Source organism: Mercenaria mercenaria, chromosome 7 (genome assembly GCF_021730395.1).
Source record: "Mercenaria mercenaria strain notata chromosome 7, MADL_Memer_1, whole genome shotgun sequence".
Classification (NCBI taxonomy): Eukaryota; Metazoa; Mollusca; class Bivalvia; order Venerida; family Veneridae; genus Mercenaria; species Mercenaria mercenaria.
Window position 1 is genome coordinate 56,655,582 of NC_069367.1, and position 17,311 is coordinate 56,672,892.

General features: G+C 35.2%; 1 protein-coding gene across 1 annotated transcript; it reads right to left on the bottom strand.

Moving 5' to 3' along the window:
- Positions 1 to 1,707: 1,707 nt before the first annotated feature.
- On the bottom strand, positions 1,708 to 9,554 carry LOC123544381 (SCO-spondin-like). The gene is made up of 10 exons (XM_053548465.1): positions 9,451 to 9,554; positions 9,297 to 9,344; positions 8,574 to 8,653; positions 7,441 to 7,509; positions 6,550 to 6,679; positions 5,741 to 5,863; positions 3,856 to 4,026; positions 3,074 to 3,244; positions 2,473 to 2,637; positions 1,708 to 2,133 (listed from the first exon to the last, which is right to left on the bottom strand). Exons 1-10 carry the CDS (start codon positions 9,536 to 9,538, stop codon positions 1,727 to 1,729), a joined length of 1,452 nt encoding a protein of 483 aa, XP_053404440.1. The 5' UTR covers positions 9,539 to 9,554; the 3' UTR covers positions 1,708 to 1,726.
- Positions 9,555 to 17,311: the final 7,757 nt, after the last annotated feature.

Genomic DNA, 17,311 nt, shown 5'->3' on the forward strand with positions numbered 1-17,311 from the left:
TACATCTGCAATATTAGTGCTGGAGTTGCAGTAAGCTGATTCCAAAAAATAATGGCATAATCATAAATTACGTAAAAATACAAAATATGTTGTTTTTTAGCTCACCTGTCACATAGTGACAAGGTGAGCTTTTGTGATCACCCTTCGTCCGTCGTCCGTCGTCTGTGCGTCCGTGCGTGCGTCAACAATTTCTTGTCTGCACGATAGTGGTTTCATTTATGATTTTATTTTAACCAAACTTGCACACAGGTTGTATCACCACAAGATCACGGTTCCTTTCTTGAACTGGCCAGATCCCATTATGGGTTCCAGAGTTATGGCCCCTGAAAAGGCCAATATTAGCTATTTTGACCTTGTCTGCACAATAGCAGCTTTATTTATGATTTGGGTTTTACCAAACTGGCATACAACTTGTATCACCATAAGATCTTGGTTCCTTTCTTGAACTGGCCAGATTCCATTATGGGTTCCAGAGTTATGGCCCCTGAAATGGCCAGAATTAGCTATTTTGACCTTGTCTGCACAATAGCAGCTTCATTTATTACTTTATTTTAACCAAACTTGCACACAACTTGTATCACCATAAGATCTTGGTTCCTTTCTTGAACTGGCGAGATTCCTATATGGGTTCCAGAGTTATGGCCCCTGAAAGGGCCAGAATTAGCTATTTTGACCTTGTCTGCACAATAGCAGCTTCATTTATGATTTGAATTTAATCAAACTAACACAAAACTTGTGTCACCATAAGATCTCGGTTCCTTTCTTGAACCGGCCAGATCCCATAATGGGGTCCAGAGTTATGGCCCCTGAAAGGGCCAAAATTAGCTATTTTGACCTTGTCTGTACAATAGCAGCTTCGTTTATGATTTGATTTTAACCAAACTTGCACACAACTTGTATCACCACAAGATCTTTCTTCCTTTCTTGAACTGGCCAGATTCCATCATGGGTTCCACAGTTATGGCCCCTTTAAGGTCCAAAATCGGCTATTTTAGCTTTTGCAGCCATATAGAGACTTCATTTATGGTTTTATTTGAAACAAACTTCCAAAATATCTTCAACAACAATAAATCTTGGATTCCATGACAAATCAGATCCAGTCGTAGGTTCCAGAGTTATTTATATCTGATTACCTCCCCTGATTGTAATCAAAATGGATTTATATCAGTAAGTACTTATAGGACTTATTTGAAATTTCATTATTGTTATTAGTTGGACTGAGACAATCAGGGTAGATAACTATGGACTGATTTTATGTCAAATTACGTCCCTTTATTTCAAATTAAAATGGGTATATCTCCGTAACTAATGAAGATACTGATCTGAAATTTCATTTATGCCAACAGATTTATTTGGCAGATCCTTCTTTTGTTCACTTACAATATTTTTTTTTTAATTACTTCCCTTTTACGTTACTATAAATAGCTTATTTTAGTAACTTTTTTATAATTGGCCATAGGGAAAAACCGAGACCAGTTTTCTGTGGTACAACATGGATGGTACCTCCAATTTTTAGGTGTATTCTGACATATCTATACCTTGTAAGAATTGTTTTTTCTTTTTGGTTAAATTTCTTCCCTTAGTTGTTCCTGTCCTTTGGATTTAGATATTTTTTCTGAGGACCTTCTTGTCCTCAAGTGCAATGATAACAGGTGAGCGATATAGGGCCATCATGGCCCTCTTGTTTTGTGTTATGTTTTATGTAAGAATGAGTAGGATAACAAGATTATGAGTGAATCAGAAATCCTGAGAAGGTATTCCAGCAATAAGAGTCTTGAAATAAAGTCCCGTCGCGACCATTGGTAGATTTTATAAAAACGCTACCTCCTTTGTTAACATATGTAACAGCCTCAGCACTGTTTGTCCTGTAACTCTCATCGTTTCTAAAATATCCTCTTTTGATTTCCTTATTTTCAGCAACGAACGTGTAGTAGATGTAGTAACTGCCGCCGTCACGTGTACAAAGTTGTATAGAGAAGGAATATAAGCCTGCGACAGGTGCAGTGAATACCCCGGTAGTACTGTCGTAACCATTGCCTTCATTCATCATGGTAGTCGTGAAAACAAACCTCTCGTTGGAAGAAAAAGTGAAATCTTTTAAATCCTTACATTGGAACGCAACCATCGGGATTTCTGGAACACAAAAATAGAGCCGCAGGCAATTAATTTTATTTCATACATTAAAAGAAAGCCATTTATTGTATTTTAGACCGTTTATGTACTTTACATATTCTTAAATGGAGAACTTTTGTGAATTTACCACATTAAAGTATTGAAGTGCAGAAAATGATTCATTTATACAAACTCGTGTATCATTTAAATTGATAAGATTACTAAGTATCTGAAATTATTTCTTAGGTAAATAATTGAACTCGAGAATTTTTTTGGTCGAATTAGAAATACGAACACTTAAACGCACTAATACAACACAAATACACTAGAAAATTTTATACTTGTGTCAATACCACTTACGACAGATATCTTCCTTACAAGGTGTGACATCCAATGAATTGCCTTCACAGGCTTTGCCCTGAGAAGATGGACGGGGGTTGGTGCATGTCCTCGAGCGAGACTTGAAACCGACATCGCACGTCACACTGCAGACACTCCAAGTTGCCCAGCTCGACCATCCACCGTCTGAAATACAGACGTGTGCCTTTCTAGTGAAACATTTATTATATGCAAATGTTAGCATTAAGCATAAGTCTACGATATATTTAATATATTCAGCTCGGTTATCAATGCAAAAACAGCCAATATTATTATTAGCGAAAGTATTTCAGCACATTAGATGTAAAACAGCATAAATTTCTTGCAGGAAGGGCAGTACATTGTTGTTTTTGAAATTTAAAAGAAATATTCCTGAAACTTCATTTTGTGAAGTGGTTTTGACAATATTGCCGTAAGGGCCGTTTTATCTTCTACCGTTATCTCTGACCCAGATTTTGCTACATTTAAAATTTAGACTAACGTTTTTTTTTCTAGGATATAAAAAACATACATCTGTACGTCGTCAAAATACCGGTACTGATTAAATATTTTGAAATGACTGAAAAAAGCAGGGTAAACGTACTCGCACAAGAACCAGGCATGCACAATTTGTCATCCATCGCTTCCCCGAAGCAATGGTCCCCAAAACGTCCAGGAAACGGATTTGAACAATTTCGATGTCTTCTTTGGATCCCGATGTCGCACGTAACAGAACATGTTTCCCAATTTGACCATTTGCTCCATCCTCCGTGGACTGAAAGAAAATATTACACATACAATGTGTATGCATTATGATAACTTAAATTACACTGTAGTTTCCTGAAAACAATAATTAAATAGAGATTAAACAGAGTGTGCTAATATTTGATCTGGTTGCATTGTATGCTTCCAAAAGATTTTATTAGCTATTACAACGACACTATTTAAGTGCCATGATGCGGCTGTAAAAAGTCTCCCCGTACTTTGATCCAGTACTGTAATATTTTCTGGTCCTTTGGATCATAAAGTGCATTCAATTTTACTATAATATAGTTCCGCTTAAGCTGGTTCTATGTGGAGTTTTTCATTAACACCAGTAAACAGACTCTGTCAAACCAAAAATGCTATTATTTGATCTGGTTGAGTTCTATGCTTATTAAAGGATCTTCATAGATATTTTATTTGTTAAGTAGTTTGGTTATGTAAAGCAAGCAGTCTTGCCTACGTTACTAAGACGGAATATATCGGATATGGCGAGTTCTGTAGGTCAAGTCGTTTTCTTTTAAACAGGAACTTTCGCCATTTGATAATAAAGTAATAGAAAAAAAGGTTGCAACGTGTCCAATTCCGAATCTCACACATATTAATTATAAGAAAACGTCTTACCCGGACATAATTGTTTCACACATGTTTTACTTTCAACACTTTGTCCGACACAATCTAGACCACCATCAGCTGGTGCCGGATTTGTACATGTCCGTCTTCTAGACTGGGTACCATTTTCACAAGTGACGTCACACTGAGACCATGGCGACCACTCTGCCCAGTTTCCATCAACTTTAAAAACCGGAAATGTTACGATATATACACAATCTCCCATTTCGGAAACATGAAAATGAGGCCGGCGAACACAACTTTAATTAAACAATGTCTCCAAACAACCACCTGTCCACCGAAAGAGAAATTCACTCACCCTCAAGGAAAAAAAGAAAACATGAAACAAACAAAATATGCACTACAAGCCTACACGGAAGTACATTTCTTTTATATGCCCCGTTGCCGAAGATCCGAGAGGTTTATATAGTGTTTGAACTGTCCGTCTCAGTCACACTTTCTTGTGTACACAGCTCCTTCTACAGTTTATATCTAATCCAAATGAAACTTGGAGCATATCATTAACATGAAGTGGACATGCGTATATTTATAGGTTATTAGCTTTGTATCGGGAAATATGCACGAGTTCTTCAGCGAAAATATTGCGCGACTTTAGGAGCGCAATATTCTTCCGCTGAAGAACGATGCAAAGATAATAACCTTTTTATTACATACGCATCTACACGTATAAATATAATGTAAATATCATAAATTTGTTCAATAGCCTGAATAGGACTAACAATACTGAACTAAATAGAAAAAATAGTGCAACAACACAAACTGAATTACGTCACGCACCCGATATGAAATTCAGGCGTCAGTGTATGGAAAAATATTGACGTTTCCGGTACCAGTGTAACTTAACGGGGAATAGAAACGAGTATGTAATAATGTCGGATATTTCGTGTCCGATGTTTTTTTAGTTATGGCCCAATTTCCTCATTTGAAATATTACAACTTAATTCATTTTAACCTTACGTACTTATCTCTTCCTACAGTTCCCGTCCGATTCAAACTGAACTCAGTATACTCATCATCATGAAATGGATATGCGCATATAATTGAAAATTTCATGTCCGATTATTTTTTCTTGCGTTATGCATGTTCATGGACTTTTAAATATTAAGACTACATGTGTACCTTATGTACTGATTCCATTCAATTTAGGCGAGTCCTGGTCTACTTCAGTTACATAAAGTGAATATGCGCATATTTCGGTACTTTAATGCCTGATTAAATAGAGGATATTTGTTTGTTTTGAGTGAATATGGAATATATCTCACTGAGAAGTGAGAAAATTTCAAATATTTTCAGGAGCGCGTAGCGCGAGTGAAAATGTGAAAATTTTCTCACTTCGAGGTGAGATATATTCCATATTCACGAAAACAAACAAATTTTCTTTTTATTTTATGCTCAATTACGTTGAGATTTGCATTTTGCTACTATTTTTAATCTCAGCGCGGGAAACTGACGCGCGTAAACAGACATGACGTCAGACGTACTGTGACGTTATAAAGACGCATACAACGTAAAGTTCCATTTTATTTTATTTTTTGCTGCATAACGTTATGAAATTCTCTTTAGGTAAAATTATTTGAATCGAGAAATAAACTATAAAGAAAAAGTGCGACTACAATTTTCATCCTGTTTTAAGCAAATAATTTAAAATTCATACACACTGTAATGAGGGGGTGGAGCTATATTTCTCACAGTGTGAAAATATAGATTTCATATTTTCACACTGTGAGTGATGAAATATGAAAATATTTAACTGATAGAATACAGTATTTCATTAGTTAGCATAAAATAATACTGTTTAATTACTATTATTCTTCTTGGTTGCATTCATTGTTTCCAGATTTACAGATTTTAATAATTAAGCTTTGCTTTGCCTTACCTAGTGTGCACAAGCCACAGAACTTAGGACATTCTGTTTTTGCATGGTGAATATCTTTGCAAATGTTAAATACAGTGTTTAGCCAAGGACAATCAGCTTTCGCATCGTCTATACACGCAGATGCTGAAACTGATAAATAAAAAATTGAAATGAGGATATGCTTTTAATAAAGAACATGTGAAGTGAGTTAATTAGTTGTGTAAATTGAGTTCAGAAATCGCTAAGATTTAATGATACTGATGATTTTAAGTTTGTTCGAAAAACTTGTGGAACAAAATAGTAAATACATTAACGATAACTTCTACGCCATATTTACGCAAAGGAAGTCCCCATTTAAAGGTGGTTAAAGGTTTATAGATTATATCATATTGCCAGATTTATAAAGCGCCTTTTTCATGATAAACACGTTCAAAGGCGCTATATAAAGGCAGCCACTCAGGGCGCCATATTCATCCTCTTCGAGTACAGACAGAGAGCGATTTGACCAGAGAGACAAAACCCCCAGAACAGAGAGAGAAAAACCTATATGATACATGACTGTGTGGCTAACTTAGCCCAGCGCTTTCACCGATACAAGCGAAGTCGTCTTTCCTGGGAAGAACAGGTACTGGTTTCTTATCTAGATGAGAGACACTCAAGAGTACGTCAGTAATTTCCAAAGCCGGGACCGGGATTCGAACACCGGATATCTTGATTGACGGTCAATCGTGTTACCACTAGACCAGCGGGTCAGCTATAATGTACTATGATGTTTAATTCTACTGGCACATCAAAAAGTGAAACTCGACCTACAGTATACAATTTCTTACGTTTCGGATGTTCACAAAGATGCTTGTTACAGTATTCGGAATTACAACATTCATAACAGTCTTGTGTCTGTCGTGTGTACAAATCCCGCCCTACCAGACCAGCATTTCCCGCATCCGGAGTACCACAGTGCTACAGAGAACAAACGATATTTACAGTAAGAGCGTCTTAAATAAGAATCATCTACGAATATCATTAATTGATAATTGATTTTAAGATAAACTTAAACCCAGTGACTAAATGAAACATACAGTAGAAATGTGAAACTTGTAAAAATATATTTCAATATAGTTCATTTTTAGACTAATGAATGATTCCTCTTTAAGGCAAGAATAGATTCAAATATTGGGAAAGAACTGGCCTATAACACAAACGCTAACCACAGCCATCGCCGAGTAATCAAGTATAAGAAGAACGATTTACACTGAGAAATGGCACACAGACACTAAATTGGAATATGGCACGAAAAGAATGGTAGTCGCATAATGTCGGATTCAAACAGTCCTCAGTTATCTTGCTCTGTACCTTATTTTTTTGCTGAAATCACATGACAAACCTATACATGACATATAGGTAGCAGTTTCAAAATGAACAGAATTTGTCAAGGATACCTAGATCATACACCACCACTACACTTTAGTTGATTTTGCAATTTGCGTGTTTTGACTAAAAATATTTTTCTTGCATCAAACATGACCCTCCAATTTTCTTTGATTTTTATTCAGCACTGACCTTTGTTCTTTAAGAAAATGTAAGTTACAGGCATTTAAAATGGGCCCTGGAGTGTGCTTCGGCCATTGGAAATATATCAATTTTATATAGAATAAAGAAGAACAGCTATTTAGTGTGTTGTAACCTAGTGTACACTTTATTTTTAATCATTTCATTAATACCTGGTTATCCCTGCATCCAAGCGAGTATTTTGGAGTCTGTCCGGTATATCTAAGCTCTAAATAACATGCCTGAAATATAAGAGGCATCGACGAGAAATTTTTAAGATACTATTAGTGGTTTCTTATCAAGAATTATTGCAAGATTCCTTATATGAATACCCGGTCTATAGTCTGTGCTATCGACCAGTCTATAGTTCTCGTGTCATGTAGTTTTGACTGTTGACTATCAGAATATACAAAGTTATTTTTGCAAACTACAACATGTATAGCATACCGACTGCTAACAGCTAAAAAAGACCACTAATAAAGACACTGGCCTCCAGATTTTTGCTAAAAAATGGCCTTTCTTTCAAATTGAAGTTTAGTCATAAGTATGAACATTAGAATATGAGTTTTTGTTTCTTAACTACTTTAAAAAAAAAAAAAAAAAAAAAAAAAAAAAAACAGCTTGAAAACTTTACACTACGTTCGTACTCATCCACACTCCAAATATGTCCGTACTCAAAATAACTCGAATGTAAAGTTATTATTCTTGAAATTGTGCTCCTGTTTACCAAATACTGAAGTTATATGAACGATTTTTGGTAATTTCATGTTTGTAATAACGAGAGATAAAAAAATTTGTTAAAAAAAAATCTTCAGTATGTGCTTTTAGTAATGGTGTTGATTTCTGGGCCCTGGTTATGGATATTTAAAACATGTTTACCGTTTCAAAGAACAACAGAATGGTAATTTAAAAATGTACCGAAATCGTAAAGTCATCATATATGAAAACAAAACATTTAGTCGTCTTGTAATGTTTTTTTATGCAAGAATAGCGACAATACACGTTTGTTTTGTGTATTAACGTCTCAGAAGCCCTTCGGCCTTCGGTCACAAACAATGCCGCGGGCATCTGCAGACGTTAATGTTTTTCTGTTGTCGAATGATCTGGAGGCCAGTGCCTTTAACATGGATAAATAGCTCAAATGTCATACGAAACTGTCATTTTGTTTAGTTTTAAATATGGGCATGTGGTGACTTTTATCTTTTAAGAAAACACTGAAAACTCTTTGGAAGTGTTTCATGTAACAAATGTCAATAAATTGTAAAATATTTTCTTTTCATTGTGTTGGAGTTAGGACAGAATTTACCTGACCCAGCTGGCACAGTGTAGTGTTTCCACAGTCATTTATATCGCCTGCATCTACACAGCTATAACATTCCAGGGAATCTGAAACAATATTGCACATGCAAGTTATGAAGAGCATACTTATAAAACCGTTCGTCATTATGGAAGTGCGTCCTGGTGACAGCAGAGATATTTGTTGTACGTCCTACGTACGACTTACTAACTCATACATAGACTTATTTACAAATCTTGCTGTTTGCATCAGCTCGCTTCCAAAAGTCATAGCAGCTGTGTTTAAAACTCATTATTCGTTGGTAAATTCCTTGTTGAAAGTCCTGAGGGTAAGTCAATCGCAGATGTTGAATGAAAAATGAAGCGCGCAGTAACATGAATTTAAAACTACCATGACAGTATGGTATATTTTTTCTTGCCACATACCCAGTTATTGTGCTAAATAAGAATGGGTGTAAATTACAGAAATGTATTACTACTTAATTCTACAGGAATTAAAATGTATATTTTTTTCACCTATTTTTAAGCGGTATGTCCACTGTCAAAAATGAATAATAGAAACACCAGCAAATATTTCATACGTGGAATTGGAAGTAATTTCCTTTTATTCGTTGAACGTTACATCATTTTATGACGCCTTTAACGAGAAATCTATGTCCCGTGTGCGTTTATAAGTCATTACAATAATATTTTTACAGCTGGGAAATGTAATGAAATCTGTCAATTCGTTTACCTGTCCGTGGCAGCTGGCAGCTTGAAATCACCAAGATCAGCAACACATCTGTCAAAGTAGAAACCAAACTTTAATACTTCTTTCAAGACATATACTAGTATAAATATTCGGATTTGATTTTAAAATTCTAAATACAAAATATCATTAAACTTACATTTGCTGTCCATCATTGGTGTCTCTGCCAAAATCATGGTTTTTGTTGTCTTTAAATACAACTCGTTATCTGATAAAGCTGTACTCATTCCCTTTCTAGTTAGATGAAATACGTATTGGCAGCGTGAAAAATATAGCTGTCAGCTCTTATTCATTTTCATTCAAACTGAAATTTAGAATTTGTCATGCATTTCTGCAGATTTCAAAGACATGTATTTTCAATGATATCTAAATATTTATATTTGTTTCAGAGCAAAGATTATTTAATGCGTTTCTTAGTGAATTTTGCTTGTACACGCTCGTCTAATGGCAGGCGCAATTTAGTTCTGTACTGTATGCATTATGTTGATATATTTTAAATAGATTAACGAATCCCTGGAATATGGAAGCCCTGGAAGGCCCTTTTGACTTATGCCTCCGGACTTGTGATTGTTGAGTTATGACTTGTGATATGTGACTTAGGGGTCATGAATTATAATGTGTGACTTCCCATAAATTGTTTTGATCTAGACACGGATCAAGACGCATTTAAGATGTGCCAACTTCTGAATGTCCGGTGAATGACAAATAATAAAACTATATTCAGTTGTTTACAAAAAATAACGTACAGAGTCGCACTAATACTTTTCTTAACCCATCAGAAAGGAATCATTTTATGCATTAACAAATGAGTTTTTGTGCCCTTATTACAGACATAAAATTATTAACTAAACAATAGAATTATTATAGAACTTCAATAAGCTAAAAACTAAAAAAAAATTCTAGCTCATCTTTTGTAATGTAATTTATTGTTGTGTTACACACTACAATGTGCTACCAAGATACATTCAAAATCAATGCATATGAAGAATCGAGAGATAAAACTAATTTTGACAGATCGTGGAAACTAATGACAAATTTTGACAGGTGGCAAATGACCAATGAATTAATTAAAAAAATATATATATTATTTGGGGATGGGGTTTTCTTGGTCGACTCCGTCTGAGAAATATACAAACGAATTTGTTGTAAATGTTTGAACTTTACTGTGCCTGGTGCTATTGTGGCATTCTTCGTAATAGATAAAATTACGGTATCGAATAATATTTCGAAAGTGAGCAAAAATTACATTGCATTATATTGCATGATGCCGTGACATGTTGAATTTTCTGTTGGCAGAATGTTAATTTAATAATTATGAAATATGTTGTATGTTCTCAGTAGCGTACATTGTGTGTAACTCCCAATTACTTATGCTAACCAAATGTATGTTTCTCGCCTTGCAAAACAGTTGTTGTTGTTTTTGATTTTTGCTGAGTAAATTAAGATTGCAATACTTAAATATAAAGTCCGAATGTGTCTGTGTTTACAATATGAAAGATATTTAAATGTACAAAATATAACATAAAATAAATCGTTTTTTTAAAATTTATTAGCAACTGCATGACTTTCTTACTTTTGTGATATTCAGTAATTTGCATTTTGAATCATGGGCGCATGCGAGCGGTCTTACAACAGATTATATTCACTATTTTCTGATCACTTGGCTATATGAACATCAGAGACACAGTGGGATAGTCAAATTAACCTAAGTTTGGAATGTCCAAGACAGATAACTGTCCTGACAAGTTAAAAGTGTGACTTACTTTCCAAATATGTAACTGTGCTGTAATATACTCCTGTTCAGGTTGAAGTTTGAGGGCAAGTTTCAGCACAACATGACTTAACACATGTCTGTTTCACAAAAGTTTGTAATAATCGTGACAGACAGAAACGGAATTACTGATAAGAGTTGATCTATAAAGGAAAGTCAGGGAGTACAGCTCACTAGCTGTCATTTTAGAAGCGGAATATCGCTAAAGATATGCGACTTTATGTAACCTAAAAAAGACGGCATGGTGAAATGTATAACACATTTAAAATTGTTATCGTCTACAAAAATTCTTTCTTTTTTAAAGATACATACAGTAATGTTTGATGTGCCAGCACGTTAACATTTCCTTTATTGGAGACAGGATGAAAATATATATGAAATGTGATTAAAAAGCATGTTCTGGTGGATAGAATTCAAACTTGTGTACCCTTAGGGCGGAGCACCCTATGTGTTAACATTCATGTTCTTCAAACAACTGTAGGTCTACTTTCAATAGACACCTTCTCTTAGTCAAGATTTGGTTTTCGACGTGGTTGAAAGAGAATTGATTTAGATTAGTGTTTCAAGTTCAGTGATTAATACAGCCAGCTATTTAGTAGGCCTAAACTCACACCCTATAAACGACTGTATTCCTCCTCTTGCGACTGATCAAAACAATAAGCAGACACGCGGAAGGTAAGAAATTGTCTCGAAATTAATTATTTTGCTTTACATTGAATGTGTTTTAAGTTTAACGATAAGTCTAACATAAATATGTGTATATGGTGATATAACAGATGAACCTGACAGGTAATGTTTACAAAATGCTGCCAAAATGTTGACTGATCACACTCATCGCATGAAAATTCACTCGACCAAGTCACGAAACTGATGAATAACACGTCAAATTGATTTGTAGTTCATTAATCCATGATGTTTTCTGAAATAAGTATGCATACTGCATAAATATATGTAAATAAGATGTTTCATATCTGTTGCGTTTTTGATTGAAAATGATTTTTATCTACTCGGTGAAAAAACATTCACTGTATGCCAACTTGCTTTGCCAATTTTGATATTTGATCTGAACGCGATTTGCGAGTGACACTGTATTCCATTTTGCGACTACAGAAGGCGATTTATGTACTTTAAAGGCCTATATGAAATAAAAATGAATACAAAATTGTCTCTATTGATAAGTCGTCATGTATATATTGTCATTAAATGTCGAATTCCTCGCGCTATGATTGTACTAATCCATTGGGGATGGGGGTGGAGGGTCTGTGACTCGCTATCCTACTTAATTATATAATGAATTGAATGCTTCAGCATCGTTTACATGCAAGTATTCCGTGTTGGGTTTACACACATACCATCATAAAATACAGAATTAAAAATTGAAAAAAATATACACAGGGTCCATACTATGTCAAGCAAGAAATTAACCGCCGATCCCCTATGAAAACAAAGCAAAGAAATGCTACCTGACGATTTCAAAATAGGAGGGGACTAAATGTTGACCCCGTCTGTCTATCCGTCTGCCAACAAAATGATCCTCTGGTTTTTTAAAACTTTTGCAGCCGCAAGTATGTTGCGAATGGACGTATAAAAATAGAAAACGATAACGAAAACATTATCGGAAAAGTCGGTTTAGTCTTTATTAGTAATTCAGGGATAACCTCATAGTAAATCAGTCAACAAGATTCAAAATTAGTACGGATAATCAAAGAGCTATAAAATAGTTCTTTGGGATAATTCACTATAATTCAACGTCAATATGTGAGGCGTGACTTATCCGCTATCCTCGGCGTTTACCGCAGTATTGTTATGAATTAAATGTGCAGACACGCCTCGATGCATAAAGTATATCTATATCCGACCCCCACCCCTCTTTTCTCTATAATAACATAAACATGTCATTAGGTGTCACCCCGGTATAGAAGTACTTCCGGGTCGTTGTATCCTAGAAAGTAGTTCTTTGAAATTTTGAAGTTCCCAATTTAACGCTATCCCTACTTTGACATGTTATATTCCAAATGTATTTATTGATACTGTGTACATTTTTTGTCATTTCTGATGTCTTTAACAGTTGTTTTATGTGTGTTTTTCAGGATTACATTTCTGTGCGGAAGGATTAAAAAACTACACCAGACTGGTGGCCATGACAGATGTCAGTGGGAAATTTAAACATGGACTAGATACTTTGATGTGCAGCAAAAAAGTTCATCGTTGATGGTGGTGTTTTTCTGTGATATATTGACTGGGATTGTATTACTCTTCAGAAATACAGAGCTGTCAATGCTGCAATTTTGTTGTGAAATTCACAATCCATGTCCAAAGTGCTTGTTTTACTATACAGCAAAGAAGGAGAAATTGTACCGGGCCGACACCTATATGGAATTCAGAAAGTGGAATATCTCTAGCAACCTTAGGGTTTACAGTCATGAAACTTCACACACTAGTAGCTGATAACAATACAAATCAGTGGCTAAAAGGATATTTCCAAGGTTTGTGAAATTTTAATTTTATTCAAATTTTAAAAATTCAGTAGTTGAATTTTCTTTGGAAATTTGTGTAATAGTTGTCTCCTCTTGATTTGTCAGTCTTCTACTATAGTGCAAAGACACTGAACAAGCAGGAAGCTTTAAAAAGGCTATATAAAAAGAAGGACACATAGTTTTCAACTTTAATTTTAAGAAAAAATATAAATTTAAATTTCTTAAATTTTTTAAAAAAAATTCTTTTGGCATAGCGTCTCTTTTCCGAAGAATTTATAAGTATATATATGTGAACATGTTACATAGTGCCGCAGTAGACCATGGATGAACAGTGTCGTATGTGTGGAAGCTGTACATTTTGGACCGGATGGGTTTATAAATGAGGCTATAGTCGGTTTCGTAACAGGAGTCGGGAGAGACTGATTGCTTGTCGGGCCTGGATCTCGACACGGTCACGGTGTTATTACACTGATGTTAAAGCCAGTCAGCAGGCGTCTCATATATGATATAAAGAAATTGCGTGAATATTCGTTCCCTTGCGTATGAGAGCATAGACTAATATTACACGAAATAATTATTTTTCTCATTCAGTCAAATCCAATGTGCTACGGCATTTTGGCATTGAAAGACTTGCTATCGGTGTGCCGAGTGCATTTGTCGGCATTATTAATGTATAACAAGTTTCCTTTACACTGACAGGACACTGGTTGTATTACACAGGGAATTACATGGAGGTTGCTTCAGTGTGATAAAATAGTTGTTGTTGTTTGTGTATTATTTTATTTATTCATTTGTTTTTTCAGTTTAGAACATATTCCGAGCTTTCAGCTTCAGCCCGCATCAGGCCGTCGTCAGATACATTCTGCCTTGAATGGGATGTTCTATTCTGATTTGCTTTTCAGGTTTACAATGCAGGTCTGTGTTAATAAGAAAATATTTAAACGGGGCTGATTTCTGGGTCGGCCTCTTGCAGTTTCCTTATATGTATTTGTCCTGGTACGACTGGAACACACTTGACGGTATTGTATTTCAGTTTTGCTCGATTCATTCTACTTCATTCTTTAGATAGGACTTTTCCTGTGGGACTTTTATTCATGTTTTTCTGTATGTTGTTTTTTCATAGCATTTATGTGTTTCAATCTTTTAAATGTGCATTTCAGATACTTTGTTGTCTGTGCTGAAAGAGGTTGTTGGTAATAGTTATTTTAATATTCTTTTCACTGTTTCAGCTAACATATATGTAGAAAATTATTCAGTTGCAGTGTTTTAATGACAGACTTCCTGTAAAGTTCCTGAACCAGTTGATATCAGAATGATAAAGAAATGATAGATGGTACCAATCTGTGAATATTATGTCACTTTTTTTATAGGTGTTCCTGATCACACTTAGAACTATACACACACACTCAGCTGTTTCTCAAGAAAGGCCGACACGGTTCACAATCTTTCTTTGGTCATTTGCAGGCGATGAATTCCATATGTCAGAAGGAAATTTAGAATCGTACAACCAGTCAGCAGCTACCATAAACCAGACAACCTATTAAGTTGAGCGGGCAGAAGCTGTGATTCCAGTGTAACACCGCAGAATTTTTCGGTAGCGATTTACATGTTCCACCGGTGCATTGCCCTCTGGTCTAATGTCTTTGTATCAGACTGTGCTAAAATGTCAGTAACTGCTTGACAGTTTCAGGGGTACCTGAGCTGTGTCTGGCTCCAGTTGGAGTTCTGGGCCTTCGCACTTGCCTGCTTCCAAGATGGCGCGGATCGGCTTTGCATTTGGCGTTTCAGGCATTGTTCGGCTTAGCGAAGAAATAATTCATTTTAAGATAGGCTGTGTTGTATTGATCTGTTTTACTTCCAGTAATTGTCATAAATATAATCACATATTGGTCTTTGCTTGTGGGTTTTGGTCTTTCAATCATTAAAAGTTTCATTTTTCTGCAATTGTAGTGGGTAAATTATGCATTTTTTACTAAAAAATGCATATTTTTAAAGTAAATACTCATTTTGATACATCATTTTTCAAAATAAATAAGCTTAAAGTTACATAAAACATACTATAAGCATTAACTAGTGATATCACAGTTGATTTCATGAAAATCTGATTGAATTTCAGAAGGAAGGCAAATTTTGTAATGTGCCTTTTTTCTTCAAAATTCCGGTTTCCGAGCCAATTTCTCCGCAAAGTAGGTCTATTTTGAATGTTTCTGCGGGACAAATTTTCTTTGCGATGACAATGTCTTGTTTAACTTTTCTCGCAAAAACCTAAGTTACAAGATTTTATAGGAAAAATTTGGCTAAATTAAAAATTTGATAAGATTTAGGTGTCACCCCGGTATAGAAGTACTTCCGGGTCGTTGTATCTAGAAAGTAGTTCTTTGAAATTTTGAAGTTCCCAATTTAACGCTATCCCTACTTTGACATGTTATATTCCAAATGTATTTATTGATACTGTGTACATTTTTTGTCATTTCTGATGTCTTTAAAAGTTGTTTTATGTGTGTTTTTCAGGATTTACATTTCTGTGCGGAAAGGATTAAAAAACTACACCAGACTGGTGGCCATGACAGATGTCAGTGGGAAATTTAAACATGGACTAGATACTTTGATGTGCAGCAAAAAAGTTCATCGTTGATGGTGGTGTTTTTCTGTGATATATTGACTGGGATAGTATTACTCTTCAGAAATACAGAGCTGTCAATGCTGCAATTTTGTTGTGAAATTCACAATCCATGTCCAAAAGTGCTTGTTTTACTATACAGCAAAGAAGGAGAAATTGTACCGGGCCGACACCATTAGACAAGTTATCGTTACAAATACCGTATAAAAGTAGTACAGCCGTCGTGTTTACTACCTATCAAGATTTAACCGTTATTTCTCATGTTTTAGATAGTGATAACGATTGCACACGCCGGGAATCTGTCATTGCAGATTTAGTTGTTTTCATTGCTAAGCCTGGCTCAATCTACTTTCGTTGTTTTAAACATGGCGTGAGTTCAGTTCTGCCTCGTCTTTGTTTGAATATAATCGGCAAATTCCGATATTAAAAAAAATCGAAAGCTGTGTGTTATTTGGTAAGTATAAATGTATGAGAAATGATAATCAAATGACCAAAATCGAACTCGTCCAAGATTTTATTTAGGGTGATATACCAAGTGTCATTAAGATTGGGCCAAATTGTGATCTCTAGACTGTTAACAACCTTTTCCTTTTATTTGACCTGGTGAACTAGGTGGCCCATATGATTCAACATCGAACTCGTACAAGATTCTATTGAGGGTAACATTCTGACCGAGTGTCATTAAATTTGGATCAAAAGTGTGACCTCTACGGTTAACAGTCAAATTGTTGACAACTGACGACGAAGAGAGATCACAAAAGTTCAACTTCGTGCTCAGGTGACCTAATAAACCCATATATTTCCTCTAATGACACTTCTTGTAAAATGGGGACTTATTTCATTCGCAGATTTTTTTCAGTAATATAAGAAAAGTTTCGTGTTAAATTTCGTGTGTTTATGGCAAATACAAAGACAAAACTAAAATAGAGTTGTTTACTGTGCGACGTTGTCAAGAAAACGATCCACAAAGGGTTAGTGGATTAGATCTGGCGCCGTTTCTCTGCAAATCACCCCATTTACTGTTCATATTTACAAAGCTTATTAATTCAATGTGTTGAAATTCTAGAAAATATAGTCTTGTGTGCGACACATCGTCTCATGATGGTGAACATTTGGTCCAAGTTATTTCAGA